Source organism: Thamnophis sirtalis, unplaced genomic scaffold, assembly GCF_051295495.1.
Source record: "Thamnophis sirtalis isolate CommonGarterSnake01/CBP01778 unplaced genomic scaffold, rThaSir2_p1.2 scaffold_13, whole genome shotgun sequence".
Lineage (NCBI taxonomy): Eukaryota > Metazoa > Chordata > Lepidosauria > Squamata > Natricidae > Thamnophis > Thamnophis sirtalis.
Window position 1 is genome coordinate 33,558,739 of NW_028261393.1, and position 15,830 is coordinate 33,574,568.

The 15,830-nt window shown below is 44.9% G+C and overlaps 1 protein-coding gene across 2 annotated transcripts in view; it reads left to right on the forward strand.

The window, feature by feature from the left end:
- The first annotated feature begins 166 nt into the window (after nucleotides 1-166).
- The window catches only part of ARHGEF9 (Cdc42 guanine nucleotide exchange factor 9), a 334,089-nt gene continuing 318,425 nt past the window's right edge, over nucleotides 167-15,830 (forward strand). The window contains exon 1 of one of the 2 annotated variants that reach the window (XM_087728130.1): nucleotides 167-2,270. In XM_087728130.1, the coding sequence (XP_087584256.1) occupies nucleotides 207-2,270 (2,064 nt within the window). In that variant the 5' untranslated portion in view covers nucleotides 167-206. The remainder of the gene's footprint in view (nucleotides 2,271-15,830) is intronic. The other variant, XM_087728131.1, reaches the window with a different exon arrangement.

The window sequence follows — 15,830 nt, forward strand, 5'->3', positions numbered from 1 at the left end:
GGTTCATGAATCTAATGAACCAAATGAACCTTTGCTATTGGTGAAGTAGGGATTCAGCTGTTAGACTATTTTTGGACATGGAACTTTCCTTTTTTATATATCTTATGTTTCAAGGCAGAAAACTTAACTGGATTGTTTTCTGTTTTCTCCTCAGGTTCATGACTATGGAGGCCTGACGTTTGGACCTGGGTGTTACCATTAGAAGTATGGAACATATTGACCATTGCCAACATGATTGCTCTGCCCCAGTTCCAAATGGATATGGAACCAAGAATTTTCAAGCCAACCCAAAAGAAAGATGCACCGAACAGGTGTATCCTAATCCAGGTGCCATTGGTGATCCTGGCAAAGAGGATGAGGGTAAGAATAAGAAGAAGGCCAGGGGCAGTTGGATTTGGAATTTTGTTGGCCGCAAGAAAGGATCCTCCATGAATCCCAAACGGCCCCAATCCATGATATTCCTTGGAGACCATGTGGAGATCATGGAGCAGACTCGTAAGATGTCTTTCATGGAAAGAGTGAGATCCTATAAGAAGCTACGGAATTCTAGTCTATCTAGAAATACATCCAAAGCAAAGGCTATCATCATCTCAGTGGAAACTCAAGAAGATCTAGATCAAAAAGCACTCCATAGGATTAGAAAGCTCAGTGACAGCCAACGGCCTTACCGTCACTCCTATGCTGGCTTCATTGAGGACTTGGATTCTTCATTTGAAGATATTGAACTAAATAGCTGTATGTTGGATATTGAATCCAGTGAAAGCAAATGGCACAGGGGGCTAGAGTTGGGAGTCAGTAGTAGCAATGCTGATAATTATTGTTACAACATGTTGGCTCAGAAAAATGGGGCCCCCGAGTTTGAAAAAACTCCAGAGTCTAGGGATGCTGAAGGACATTCTCAAACAAAAGATGCTCCGGTAGCTCCTGAGAATAAGAAAGGAAGAAGTTCGGATGTCTGGGGATATCTAAAGGGGGTTTCGTTGACAGGCAAGGACTGTTCCAAGCTGGAGAACCCCACTGCAGAACTGGGTTTTCAGAGTTTGAAAAATGCAATGGAGAGTCCTCCTCCTTATCTTGCTTTCACTGCAGGATGCAAAGATGACATTAGCCAGACTAAAAAGCCTGGCCATGGAGGGAAGGGAAGTCATTTTGGTGGTGTCCTTAGGTTTTTTAATAGCATGGCTGGGGCAGCTAGGAAATGGCGGGGATCTTCCAAGACATTTTCTCAGGATGAACCACAAAAAGTCTCCAACTGTGCCCAGCAAAGGCTGGAGCGATCTCATCGAAGGCAACCTTTGATAATTGCAAATGACAATGCTAACAATTTCTCATTAACTAGACTGACACCTGATTCTGAGATGTGGGATCACCCTAGTTCCAAAATCTCAGCTGGTCAAGCTCCACTCCAAGGAGATACCAATGGTAAGATGTCTCATGAAGCCTTGAAAGCCCACAGCAATGAAAGACCTTGTTCCCCTCTTAGGAAAAGTATGCCATCTTTTCCCCACTCAGAACGTCCAAACGATGGCCTGATTCTCAATGGACGTGGCTTACATGCGGAACTGCTACAGAAGCAGGAGATTCTTGCTAACAAATTAAGTGATGAGGACCCAGGTTCTGCTCCAGGAGATCCCTGGATTTTGCCCCCTTGGAACCCGGAGAATACCCGGTCCTCTTTTGCGGTTTCAGCAGATTCCCAGAGCTTGGATACGGAAGAGTTAAGGTCTCAAGATCTGACGAAGGCCGAAATGGACATTGCAGGCCTGGAAAAGGATTCTTCTTTGAATTGTGAAGAATGGTGTGATAGTGAAATGGATATCAAAGTGGTGTGTACTTCTGCCGAGGATTTTAATGCTCTCACAAGTGTAGCAGATACTCCAGATTTGGAGGAGGGATTAATAGATAACCAGATGTCCAAGGGGGTTCTAGGAGAAAACCATCACCATGCCTGTGTGCAAGGAGATAACCCAGGGTGTGCAAGGACTCTGCCAAATGTTGGGGTTTTAGTAGGTTCCTCCGCAGAAACTCGGAGTTTAGGAAGTATTTTGGAGGACATTCGCAATCCCTGCACACCACTAGCCTGCTCATGCCACAGTCAGCAGGTCCTAGACCAAGAACCTTCTTCTATCAGAGCAAATGGTGGCATTTTTCTGCTACGGCAGCCGTGGAAATCCCAAGAATCTGAACATTTTAAGTGCAGAAATGTTTATTACCCTATCCAGATGAGCTTATGTACAATCGTCTCCCTCAATGAGTTAAATAATGGAAAGGTAAGATTTCCTGTTCGGTCTGATGATCAGTTCTAACTACTTTCTCTTAACTGTTAAATGAAGCTATGCGGGCAGTCTTTAATTTACAACCATTTTTGTAGTGACTGATCTTACGATGATACTGGAAAAGGGACTTACAACCATTGCAGCCCCATGGTTCAGGGGTGAAATGCTACCAATTTAGGCTGGTTCACCTGAACTGGTAGCAAAAAATACTACTGGTTTGCAGAACCCGTAGTAAGAAATGCTAAAAAATAGTTTTTTTAAAAAAAGTTTCAATGATTTCATGTTGCACAGCCAAAAACGGGGTGGGTGGGTCCATTTTTGATCCTAGGAGGCTTCCTGAAGCCTGCTAGGCCAAAAACAGGGTGTGGCGTGCTGAGAAAGAAAAAAGGAAAGAAAGAAAGAAAAAGAGAAACAGAGACAGAAAGAAAGAAAGAAAGAAAGAAGAAAGAAAGAAAGAGGGAGGGAGGGAGGGAGGGAAAAAAGAGAGGAAGAAAGGCGTATAAACCTGGCACTAGACACCCCCGTCACATGACTACATAGTCACATGACGCCACCAAGCCCCTCCCACAGAACCAGTAGTCATTTTTTTTAGATTTCATCACTGGTCACATAATCAGAATCCAGGCGCTCAGCAACTGGCGATGCATTTCCAGTGGTTGCATTGCCCTGTGATGACCATTGGCCACCTTCCTAACCACCTTCTGACGAGCAAAGCCAGATTTGCATAACAGCCACCTGATTCACTTAACAACCATTGCAAAAAGGTGTTAAAATCAGGCAGGTCTCACTTAACAACTGCTTTGCTTAACCGTGGAAATTCTGGTCTCAATTGTGGTCATGTCAAGGACTACCAGTAGTGCAGTGTTTTACAACCTTGGCTGGACCTCCATTCCCAGAATTCCCCAGCCCACAAAATGAAGTGGTGAAATGGAGAAGCCATTGCTGGAGTGAGTTTGATATCAAACTGATCTATGAAGAGGGATTTCACACGGGAGCATTTCTTGGACTGCTTTCTTGGAACTCACAGATTTATGTTTTTTATGATTTTTTTTCTTAATGTCCGGGTTCTAGTATTTATAGCAGGTTTCTTCCTCCACTCCAGAGGTTGTCTAATGGAGGTAGTCCTCAATGTATGACCACAATTGAGCCCAAACTTTCTGTTGCTAAGTGAGACTGTTAAGTAAATGTTGTCATTTTATGACCTTCCCTGCTACAATTGTTAAATGAATCATTGCAGTTGTTAAGTGAATCTGATTCCTCACTGACTTTGCTTGTCAGGAAGTCGTAAAAGGGAATCTTATGAGCGCAGGACAAACGTCTTAAATATGAGACAGTTGCCAAGCACCGGAATTTTAATCACAAGATCATAGAGATGCTACAATGGTCGTAAGTGTGAAAAATGGTCATAAGTCTCTTTTCAGTGCCATTGTAATTTTGAATTGTCACTAATTGAACTGTTGTAAATCAAGAACTATCTGTAGTTTATAGTGTGATTTTTTCTGACACTGGAAAAAAAATCAGTGTATTTCCATTTTCCCCTCCCAAGAAAGCTTGGAAAAACTGACTCAAGGAACCCACTTCAAGCACAGCCACTGGCCGCAATAAGTGAAGTGCTAAAATTCTTGACTGCACTAGCAGACGGTATCGTAGTCCTCCCATTGATAATACGGACTTTAAAAAAATGAAAACCTCATTTGCCATTGTTTATATTTAGCTGTGCGGATATTTTCTGGCTTTGCTTTTTCCTGCATCCCATAATAGCAACAAGTGGTCCACCAGTTGCAGAACTTCTTTCTTTCACTGTGGTCTTGAAGTGCCCTCTGCAGGTTGCCTGTTAAATGTGGATTTTTTTTGGAATTAGAGAAGCAGATTTTCTGCCCCTCATTTTGGTATATGAAGGCTCTGCCCTTAGTTTTCAGCCCAAAGTCATTTAACCCCTGATGCCTAACCGAGTTAAGAGTTTTAATGCCAAGAGGTTCTTCAGGAACACCTCTTCTTTATTTCAGTCTCTACTGTTGATATTTGAACCAAAGGCTCTTTTCCAGAAGGCTACTGGTCTTTCTTGGTTTTTTTCTTTGAAAACATTTTGCTTCTTATCCAATTTTTTTTTCAGAACCGAAGAAGCTTCTTGGATGAGAGGCAAAACATTTTCAAAGAAAAAAACAAGAAAGTTCAGTTGTCTTCTGGAAAAGAACATTTGGGACAACCGTGGCCTGGATGACTGAGAGTCTCCATAGAATTCGACTTAATAACTTTGTTTAACAATTGTCTGTGGTGATTCTCTATCAATCATGCCTGATTGAGACATAGTTGTCTCAAAAGGTGCTTTTTCAAAAGGCAACTGGACTTTCTTACCTTTTCCTTGAAAATGTTTCACTTCAAATCCAAGAAGCTTTTTCAGAATATTTTCAAGGGAAAAAACCAAAACAGTTCAGTTGCCTTTGGGAAATCACCTTTGGGAAAACCATGACCTGGATGATTGAGACTCTCCATAGACGCTGATGTTTGAATTTGGTCTTGGTTCATCAATGAAGTCCTGCTCCATAATACATTTGAATTTATTTTTGCAACTCATCATCCTTGCTTGGCCAAGTGGTCTTCACTCATCCTTAAGTTAGAACTAAGTTGCCCAACTGGAAGATGTGTGAACGTCAACTCCCAGAATTTCCCAGTTGGGAAACACTGAGTTAGAAGGAAGCCATAGTAACATGAAATATAATTGTTGGTCATTGTCCTTCCTTGGTTCTCGTAGTCGCTGAGTTCCCCCAGCTGCCAAACCTAACAACATTTCTCAATTTTGAAATTGTCTTTGGACAGCATCAAATATGAGGCAAAAAGTGTCTTTAATACTGGAATGATTAAAGAGAACGAAGTCTGTCTTGTTGATGGTCTGGAGATGAGATGAAGGCAAAGAAATGTTTTTCCATGGTTAGGTTCACACAGGGGAAAAGTTCATACAAGGTGCTCCATTATGATTACTTTAGCCAGGGTTGATGAATCCCACATTTGGGTTATTTTTGTTGATTGAATTCACCCAACCACTACAATTCAGTCAGCCCTGTTAATAGCTTGAGGCCATGTCTGGACTACGTCTGTACAATTATGTAAGAGAGCTGGATACAAACCAATTTTATGTAGTGCTGCCTTCCATTAGTCAGCCAAAGAGTTGATTGCATTATTCAATTCTTTGTAGTAGAAAATATTTCCACAAAGAGAAGAATGGGGACCTGGCTTGCCACACAAAGAATCAAAAGTCTTAAATTGAATCTAGGATTTCCGGCAGAGAGGAAATAGTTTGCCTGGTTTGTGTGTTTTTATGCACACTCTTTCATTGGTGAAATGTTAACACATTCTCAATCCTGCTGGTACGGCAGATAGATAAATAAAACCTGAATGATTCCTCTGAGTGAAGTCCTGGGCTTTGGGGAGAAGAAAGGAATGTTTTCAACTTCTAGGATTAGAGGAGGCTTGTCCCCTTGTTTTTCATTCTAGACATACCCAATACTTGTAACCGTTCTTCATATCTTTTACCCTTCAACCCCCTAATCATTGTTGTTGCTCTTCTCTGCATTCTTTCCAGAGTCTCAAAATCTTTTTTATGTTGTAGTGACCAGAACTGGATGCAGTATTCCAAGAGTAGTCTTACTAAGGCTTTGTAAATTGGTACTAGAACTTCATGTGATCTTGATTCTATCCCTCAATTAATGCAGCCTAGAATTGCATTGGCTTTTTTGGCTGCTGCCGCACACAGCTTATATTTAAGTGATTGTCAAGATCCCTCTCACAGTTCTTTCCAACCCAGTGGCAGGTTGATAGGAAATTCTGTGATTGGGTCTACCTCTATCTACCACCTTGCCAGGGTTCCAAATAATAAGTCCCATTCAATAAGAACTCCGAGGCAGGCAATTTCCTTAAAGAACATTTTATTAGGACACATCAAACAGGCAACATCCTGGTGGAAAACTGGCTCTAATTTGGTGCCAATTTTCCCCCTTAATTAAAAGTAAGACTTCATTATTTCCCCTCCCAAAGTCTCACTCACATGGTCCAATCAGCATACAGTCCAGTGCAGGATGACCTTAGCTCCACCCTGCAGACACCTGCACGGACGTGCTTGATTCCCAGGGGAAATTTTTTTTTTTAGACTACAAGACTGCAGCTAATCTCTACTCACCCCCTCCTTAGCCCCTCCATACCAGGCTGTGCCAGCTCTGAAGCCGTGAGAAAAAACTTTCTCTAGCAACTACATAAAAAGAAAATGGTCACAGTTCAGCCAACTTTGGGGCTGACTCCACCTCTTCTAAGCAATGTTGCTATTTTGGGATGTCTGGATGACAGGCTGGAAGCCCACTTCTTAGAAACCCTCCACCCAGCTTTAAGCTGTGCCCATCCTACTCAATTCTGTGTCAACGTTGCCAATGGCCAGTTCAATTGAATCCGAGGCATGTTTTTCCTTGGAGCCAGTTCCAAGAACGATTTCCCAAATAACCACATTGGTCCAACATACAGGTGGACCTTGATATACGACCGTAGTGGGGTCTTCCCATTATGGTTGAATGTTGTGATGGTTGTGAAATGGGTCAGTCATACGACCCAATTTTGCATCATTTTTTTTGGTGTGAAGGTCATTAAGTGATTACTTAAAGCAAATGCTGCAGTCATTAAGCAAACCAATGGTTTGCTATGGATGCCGTTTTGCTAAAAACCAGCAAATTTTTGGTAAAATGTTGTCATGGGATTCTGGGATGCTGCAAACTGTTGCAAATGTGGCTGTCAAGCTGGCCTCCTTCAGCAACCAAGAGGCTGACAGTGGCCCTGTTGCGGAGCATCTGAAATTAAAATCGGGTGATTGCAGAAGGTGCCTGACTATGGGAACTTTGGGTTGTAAGCTTCCTTTTTCAGATCAGTCATAACCTGGAGTGGTTGTTAAGTGACTGGACATTAGAAGTACTTGAATTGGTGCTTCTCCACTGAGTCATGAGCAGCAGTGCAGGATTGTCTCCATTGAGTTTAGGAAATGAAGATCACATCACACACTGAGTTGTAATGACCAGAAGTGTAGTCCTTACACGTTGTTGGTTCACTCTTTTTTCCATTTTTTAAAATTAGTTTATCAAAATATAAAATATAGTGGTGTCTTGATCATTGCCATTACAGATACTCCTCGAGCAGTCGAGTACCTAGGTACCACGGTACAAAGAAAAATGAAAATAGTGGGAAAATAACAATGGTGATAGTGCTTAGACTTTTATACCTCTTCATAGTGCTTTATAGCACTCTCTAAGCAGTTTACAAATCAACGTATTGCCCCCAATAAATAGGGGGGGGGAAGAAAAGCGCTGACTTCTTATTCTTTAGCGCAGTGGAATAAGATAATAACACTACAGCCTCAGCTTTTTACTTTTACATGCTTAGATATACCAGCCATTTCTATAACAACAAACCTTTCTAATCAGCAAAATCCAAAATCAATGGGCTTTTTTTTTCTACCTCAAGCACAAAGTTCAGAAGTGGTTTCTAAGTGGAAACAAAGTTAGCTGTATTCTTTTTCTGTAATTATGGCAGTCAGTCAATTTAGCCATCTTTGCTAATTATATCATTTTTCCCGGCTGGTCATCCATTATGGGAATTAAAGAATTTTTCCATTTTTGTTTATAGAACAATTTGTTTGTCTATTCATGTCAGAAACATCAGAATTAAAATAAGGCATGCTGTATAACATAACATTTAAAATTTAAAATGCAACATTTAAAATAAGTACAAATTTAACAGATCTTGCCCAGAAACTAGCAACATTAATTGCATTCTGACACGGTGTCATGAGATCCTCAAGTGTGCACTGATCAAGACACAAAGGGTAGGTATACATATGTATTGTCTGCATGTCACCACAATCACAAAGGGCAGAAGTCACTGGATAGCCCCATTTTTTCAGTGCCTTTGGATCTTGCTGTATCTGTGCACAGTCTATTCAACGATTTCCATACTTCATCAGAACAGGTGTCAGATCCCTAAAAGTGATACTGCCATTCAATTGGGAGGAGGGAAGCCTCGGAGTTAAATCATTAGCTACATCTGAAACAACTGAGTTTTACAACTTTACAACTGTTTTCCTGTCACCGGGAAACTGAAGGTCCCAACATCTCTGGAGGGATGTTTATGGTAGCCATGTAGGATATATAACTTTGATGTCTAACTAGAGATGGCCATAGGAACGTGTGCTTTATTGACTCCCAGGGCAGAAGAGTTAAGAAAGCATCTTCACACTTGTGTATTGGTCAGAATCTGCATTCGGACAAAGGGGAGGGGTCATTATCAGCTTAATCCCATTTGCATGGCCTAAAGGTTTTCAGATGCTGCTTTGCTTCTAATGGTTTCCATCCTGCTTGATTAAAGGTTCCTTTTGAAAGGTTCCGTTTCAAGAGTCTTTACTTTCTCAAGTTAGGAGAGGAGCCATTACACCAGGTGCCAGCTCCTCTGTTGGTTCCAACCAGTTGTGGTCCATAGAACAGTTGTTGGGTCACTCTATGAATTTCTACCTGGCCAACATTCTTCTCCATGAGAGAGAGAGAAAAAAACAGATGACTAAATGTATTTTTTTTGCACTAAACTCAAAGTAAGATGTTTGCTGTTTCTTTCTTCCGTTGTGAATTGCTTCCTTTCTAATCTAGTAGTGAATGTTGTCTTTCTTGACATTAACTGAAAGCAGATGATTGATTGATTGATTTTCCCTGTGTTTGGAAGTAGTGTGGAGGGACAAATCTCTTAATTGAGTTTCTTTGCAAAGCTTGATTGCTGTTATCTCTTTATTTCCTCTAGCAAGTTCATTTTGTTGTGGGATCTTTATCAGTTTCTGGGAAAAAAATTAAGTTCCTTTTAGGGTGAAATAAAAGGTTTTGAGTGTTTCCTTTTTTGAAATGGCAGAAATGTGCATAAGGGTCAGGCTTTGGCCATGGACTTGTGGCTTCCATTTTGACATGTTGGACCCTTACCCCAGTCTCTTCTGAATCAAGGAACATGCCAAACTCCAGCTCAGTCCCCTTGGCTTTACGACTTCCTACACATGACCAGAGCAACCTCACATTTCCTGTAAAAAAACTCGTCTCCCATGAAAGAAATGGCTAAACAAAGACTTCCCAATTTTTTTTAAATAAAAGTTTTTATTTTTAAACAAATATAAAACAAACAAAAATAAACATACACAAAGTATAAAAACCCTTCTCCAATTACTTACAGTGTGTCGATTAGTTACAAAATGTTTGTGCTTCCTCACAATAGTCTTCACTTGCAATTTACATAAAGTCTCATATCATCAATCTAATATATATGTATACAATTATTATGATTATTAAACATTCATTTGACTATAACTGATTATTACATTCTTTTTATGTAAAGTATTCTAAATTTAAAATAAATTTATATTTTGGCATTTCATTACATCATCCTGAAATCCTCCGATAGTATTACATCTTTATATTCTATTCTATATAGAGTTATTTATCTTTTATAACAAAGCTTTCGGCATCCTCTCCATAGTTACAATTTATGTAAAAATTCATACTATCAATTTAGTGTATATATATATGCATTATTATCATTATTAATCATTTAGTTGACTATAACAATTATTACCTTTTTAAATACATAATACCCTAAATTTAACTAAGTTTAACTTAATTTTTATTATAACATTTCATTTCATCATCCTGTGTCCTTCCAGCAGTAGTGCAATCCTATATCGCTTGCCATTTGTAGTATTTGTATGCTAATTGTTTTCTTGATAAATCTTATTTGGACTTCTCTTGGCACCTTGTTGTTCATTGCATATCTTGTAAAGACTCGAAACCCTCCATCTGTTCCTTCCATCAGCTTGCCTTTAGTTATCACCGATGCTTCTGCCAGAATTTCTCTCATTGTTTCTGCCAGATTTTCACCTTTTTCTTCTTCCATGGTTTGAAGTATGAGATAGAGTTCCAATTCGTTAATGTCGCCTTTCAACACTCCACTTCTGTCATTTCCAACCACGCTCAATTTGCTGTCAATATCAACAATTTTCTTATTACTTTGTTCATATTTATCTTCAATTTTTTGAAATTTATCCTCAAATTTCATTACTGCCATCGGGGGTGGGGGTGGAGGGTCATCTTGGACCTCAAGAACCTCAATTGGTTCATTGCCTACCGGAGGTTCAAGATGCAGTCCCTCTAGTCCATCCTGGCGGGGATCTGCCAGGGGGACTTCCTGACATCTATAGATCTAAAGGAGGCGTATCTCCATATCTCCATCCGTCCGCAGCACAGGAGGTTTCTATGATTCTTTTATGCTGGCCGACATTTCCAATACAGGGCCCTTCCATTCGGCCTGTCGTCGGCCCCCAGGACCTTCATGAAGGTTCTGGCGGTAGTGGCAGCACACCTTCGGCGCAGACCCATACGGCTCCAGTGCTACCTGGACAACATCCTCATCCAATCGTCATCCAGGCCGCAGGCGGTGCGGGATCTACACATCACCATGAGGACCCTCAGGAACTGCGGCTTCTCTCTAAACCTGGAGAAGAGTCACCTTTCCCCTTCCACCAGAATCAACCACTTGGGGGCAGTGATAGATTCCTCCTCTTGCAGGGTGTTCCTATCCCCAGACAGGGTAGAGGCTCTCAGTTCCTTGACACACAAGGTGATCCGTGCAAGGCAGACTCAGGTGGTTCTCTTGTCACAGTTACTGGGGAAGATGATCTCGTGCCTGTCGATTGTTCCCTGGGCCAGGCTACACTCAAGAGCTCTGCAGTGGCTACTTCTGCCCCACCAGAGGGCCAACAGGAGCAACTCGAGCATGCTGATCACCGTCCCTCCAACTGTGAAGAGGTCCCTCCGATGGTGGATGTCGCCTGCGATACTCGAAGGTCACCTCTTCAGGGAGCCCGACAGGGTGGTCGTCACCACCGACGCCAGTCTCTCCGGCTGGGGAGCGCACCTGGGCCACCTCGTGGTTCAAGGAAAGTGGTCCGTGTCGGAATCCCGCTGCAGCATCAACCTCCTGGAGCTGAGAGTGGCGAGGTTGGCCCTCCGTCACTTCCATCTGATGGTTCGTTGACGGCACATCCTCCTGATGATGGACAACGTGGCCACCAAAGCGCACATCAATCGCCAGGGTGGCACCAGATCCAAGCGCCTGATGGCGGAAGCAGAAGCTCTTGGCCGCTGGGCGGAGCGCCATCTGGAGTCCATCCGCTCAGATCACATCTCGGGCGTAGACAACACCCGCATGGACTGGCTCAGCAGGACTACCATCGACCCTGCTGAGTGGCAACTAGACCTGGCCCTCTTCCGTTGCCTGACCTACAAATTCGGTCTGCCCCTGATGGACCTCTTCGCCACCAGGGAGAACGCCCAACTGAAGAGGTTCCTCTCCCGATTCCGGACCCCAGGGGAGGAAGGGACGGATGCTTTGCGGTGCCGCTGGCCCCGGGGCCTGCTCTACGCCTTCCCTCCGCTTCCTCTTCTGCCGCAAGTCATCTCCAAAATCATGGCGGAGGAGGCGATGGTGATTCTCGTGGCTCCTCATTGGCCCCGGAGATCGTGGTTCGCTGACCTGGTCAGCCTGTCGGTGTCCCCTCCGTGGCGGATCCCTCCGAGTCAGGTCTCCCTTCGCCAGGGGGCCGTTGTCCATCCGGACCCCCAGTGGTTGCAGTTGGCCGTCTGGCACTTGAGGGGGACCTGCTGAGGAACGAGGATTTCTCAGAGGAAGTGGTACGCACCATGCAAGCTGCTCGGCGTCCTTCCACGATGAGAATTTACGATGCCACGTGGGCCTTCTTTGCCAGATGGTGTGAGGACCGTCTGTTGGATCCTGCTACTGCACCCGTGGGCCGCGTTTTGGACTTCTTGCAAGGGGGCCTTGAGAAAGGGTTGTCCCCCAATATGTTGCGACGCCAGGTGGCAGCTTTATCTACTATCTGGACCGGGGATCCTTCCCTGCCTCTCAGCAAGATCCCTAGAGTACGCGTTTTCCTGAAGGGCGCCTCAAATCTACGCTTGCCCACCATCCATCGATATCCCACCTGGAAGCTGTCTGTGGTGTTCCAGGCGCTCACCACTCCACCTTTCGAGCCCCAACGTTCCATCTCTCTTCGCCATCTCACACTGAAGACGGCCTTCCTGATAGCCATCACCTCCGCTTGCCGTATTTCCGAGCTGGCGGCCTTGTCGGTGCGTCAGGACCTTTGCATCGTTCATCCCGACAGGGTCGTCTTGCAACTTGATCCATCCTTCATCCCGAAGGTTAACACCTGTTTTCATAGAGCGCAAGAAGTCATCTTGCCAAGCTTCTGCCCGTGCTGTTCCCACGCGCATGAGCGCTCATGGCACACACTGGACGTTCAGCGAGCCCTGAAGGCCTACATTCACCGAACCTCAGATTTTCGGCAGTCCGAGGCCTTGTTCATATCCTTTCAGCCTGGTTCCCTGGGCAAGAAAGTCTCCTCCGCCACCGTGGGAAGATGGCTGAGGGCATGCATCGCCTCCGCCTACGAAAGTCAGGCTCGGGTGGTTCCACGTAACATCACTGCCCATTCTACAAGGAGCGCCGCCACCTCGGCAGCCTGGGCCTCCCAGGCTTTGATTGAGGAGATCTGTCGAGCGGCTGCGTGGTCTTCACCTTCTCCTTTCGTCAGACATTACAAGCTTGATGTTTTTGCCTCGGCTCAGGCGGCTTTTGGCAGAAGAGTACTCCAGGAGGTTGTTCACATGAATGATTCCCAGGACCATCTCTCTGCCCGCCCCGATGGACAGTAACTTGGGTATGTCCCATGCTTGGACTCTCCAAGCGGTGCACAGGAGAAAGACCATTGGCTTACCTGAAGGGCCCTTCTCTGTGCACCGCGGGAGAGTCCAACCCGCCCAGTTGTCCCAGGATAGGTGGTGGCCTTATCTACTGACTTGAACTTGATCTTCTTATGACATCCTCACGGACTAGACTATTCTATTTTTTCTGGAGGACGTGGCCACGCAAGGAGGTGTGGCCAGGGAAAAGACTTCTCAGTCCAGGGCAAGCAGACTGTAATAACCCATGCTTGGACTCTCCTGCAGTGCACAGAGAAGGACCCTTCAGGTAAGCCAATGGTCTTTCTCTCCTTGATTAGTTTCCACCCATTGCTGCTTGTTCTACCCTCAGGTGCCTTGGAAAATAGTTTGATTCCCTCTTCTTTGTGGCAACCCCTGAGATATTGGAACACTGCTATCACATCTCCCCTAGTCCTTCTTTCTATTAAACTAGACATACCCAGTTCCTGCAACCGTTCTTCATATGTTTTAATCTCCAGTCCCCTAATCATCTTTGTTGCTCTTCTCTGCACTCTTTCTAGAGTCTCCACATCTTTTCTACATCGTGGTGATCAAAACTGAATGCAGTATTCCAAGTGTGGCCTTACCAAGGCATTATAAAGTGGTATTAACACTTCACGTGATCTTGATTCTATCCCTCTGTTTATGCAGCCTAGAACTGTGTTGGCTTTTTTGGCAGCTGCTTCACACTGCTGGCTCATATTTAAATGGTTGTCCACTAGGACTCCAAGATCCCTTTCACAGTTACTACTGTTGAACAAGGTACCACCTGTGCATTTTGTTTTTGTTGCCTAAATGTAGAACCTCACTCTTTTCACCATTGAATTTCATTTTATTAGATAGTGCACAATGTTCCTTCTGTATCTTTAGCCTATCTTCTGGAGTGTTGGCTATTCCTGCCAGCTTGGTGTCATCTGCAAATTTGATGAGTTCCCCATTTATTCCCTTATCTAAATCATTGATGAAGTTTAACTAGTTTTAAATTATATTCTTCCATCTATCAACCTGTATCTTTCCAATAGCAAAACAGTCTCATATCTTCTGCCATTTGTGGTGCCAGTCCTCTAATCATCTTATTGGTCAGCTTTGTATAGACTTCTCTTAGCAACTCCTTGCTTATAAGATCTCTCATATAGTCTTGATGCCCTCTTTCTGTTTCCTTATTCAGCTTATCTTTGATTGTCAGCAGTGTTATCAATGCTTTTGCTAATAGAATTTCTCTCTTTAAATCCATAGATTCTTCAGTTTTCTCCAGTGCGCCGCTTGGAGAGTCCAAGCATGGGTTAACACAGCCTATCTGCCCTTGGACTGAGTAATGATTTTCTTGACCATGCCTCCCTTTGCCTCTCCATGTTCAGTTTAAAAACTCAGTCCACCCGTAGGGACTGTTTTGGGGGAGCTCCAGTCCAAGAACAGATAGACTGAGGTTTCCCAACCTTAAAACTGACCACTCAATTCTATTCTATCTTCAAATCCATCCTAATACTGCTTCAAGGCTAAAGAGCTAGAGATGAAGGTTTATTTCGCTGAGAGGGGCCGGGCCTTTACCTCTGTTGCCGCTGGTCGCAAGCAGAACGGTGCACGTGAGTCGCCCATCCAGCATCAGCTTGCAGGCGGGGAGTTGTAAAAGGGCCGTTCCCTTGAAGGGTATGCCTGTTTGCTGGAGAGTTAGCCTTGGGGGTGCTCCTCACGTCTGAGGCACCCGAGCTTTTCCTGCCCGGCAACAGCGGCGGCCATCTTAGTTTCTTCGTGCGCTTTTCTCAGCATTGGATGCCTGGTTGGCCCGTGGCGAATGCATGCGCAGTGGCGGCCATTTTAGATGACCGTTTTTGTCGCGTGGCCTCATTTCGAGCTGCGAGCCGACCTGTGAGGCAGCAGTTGCGAGTTGGAGTGAGCGGAGCCACAAGGAGCAGAGCTAGAAGAGCGCGAGTTGCCCTGAGCCACCTCCCAGCCGCAGACACCGCCGGGAAACGTGGCCTAGTCCGGGGCGCCGGCTAGGCCTGTCCTTAATAGCTGGAAGACCTGCAACATTGGAGTGCGGTGGGGAGTAGGAATCCGACCTCCAGGCGGCCCTTCCTCCCTCGACAAGTCTGCAACCACGCTTGAGCCATCAGGCCAGCGCCAGGTGCCCTGGTACTATGCACAAGCGGCCAGCCACCTGATTCAGCCGGCAGCAAAACCGATCCACAGCATAGTGACCTCGTGCCACTGTTTGTAGGGCAGCATGGCTGATGACAGTGTGAGGCCTCGGGAGGAGCAAGCAGGGCCCTCCAGCAAGCGTAGTAGGGCTGACCCTAATACTGTTGGGGGTAAAGGGGGTAAGGGTGCCCGCAAGAAGGCCTCCCCGGGTTCCTCTGATTCCAGTGACAAAGCCAAGCAAGGCCCTCGCCACCACAAGCAGGTGGAGGGCTCCGAGGTTCAGCCCCAAGGGGCTCGGCGTCCCTCAGACCAGGCCAGACATTCACCTGTGGGCCCTTCTGTCAGGGATGGGGGTGGTGACTCCCCCTCTGTTAGAGACAGTGGTTCCCCATCTCTGGATAGGGAATCCTCCAGGGACCCCTTCCCTGATGTATCGTGGGGATACCCTGACTCCCCCAGCTCATCTCTCAGGGAGGAACTGGGACCCTTTCAGGGCATGTTGCCCGCAGAGGAAGAGTATGTCACTGGCAAACATAAACGCCTTGAGCTCCCCAGTAGGCATCGTTCCAGGGAG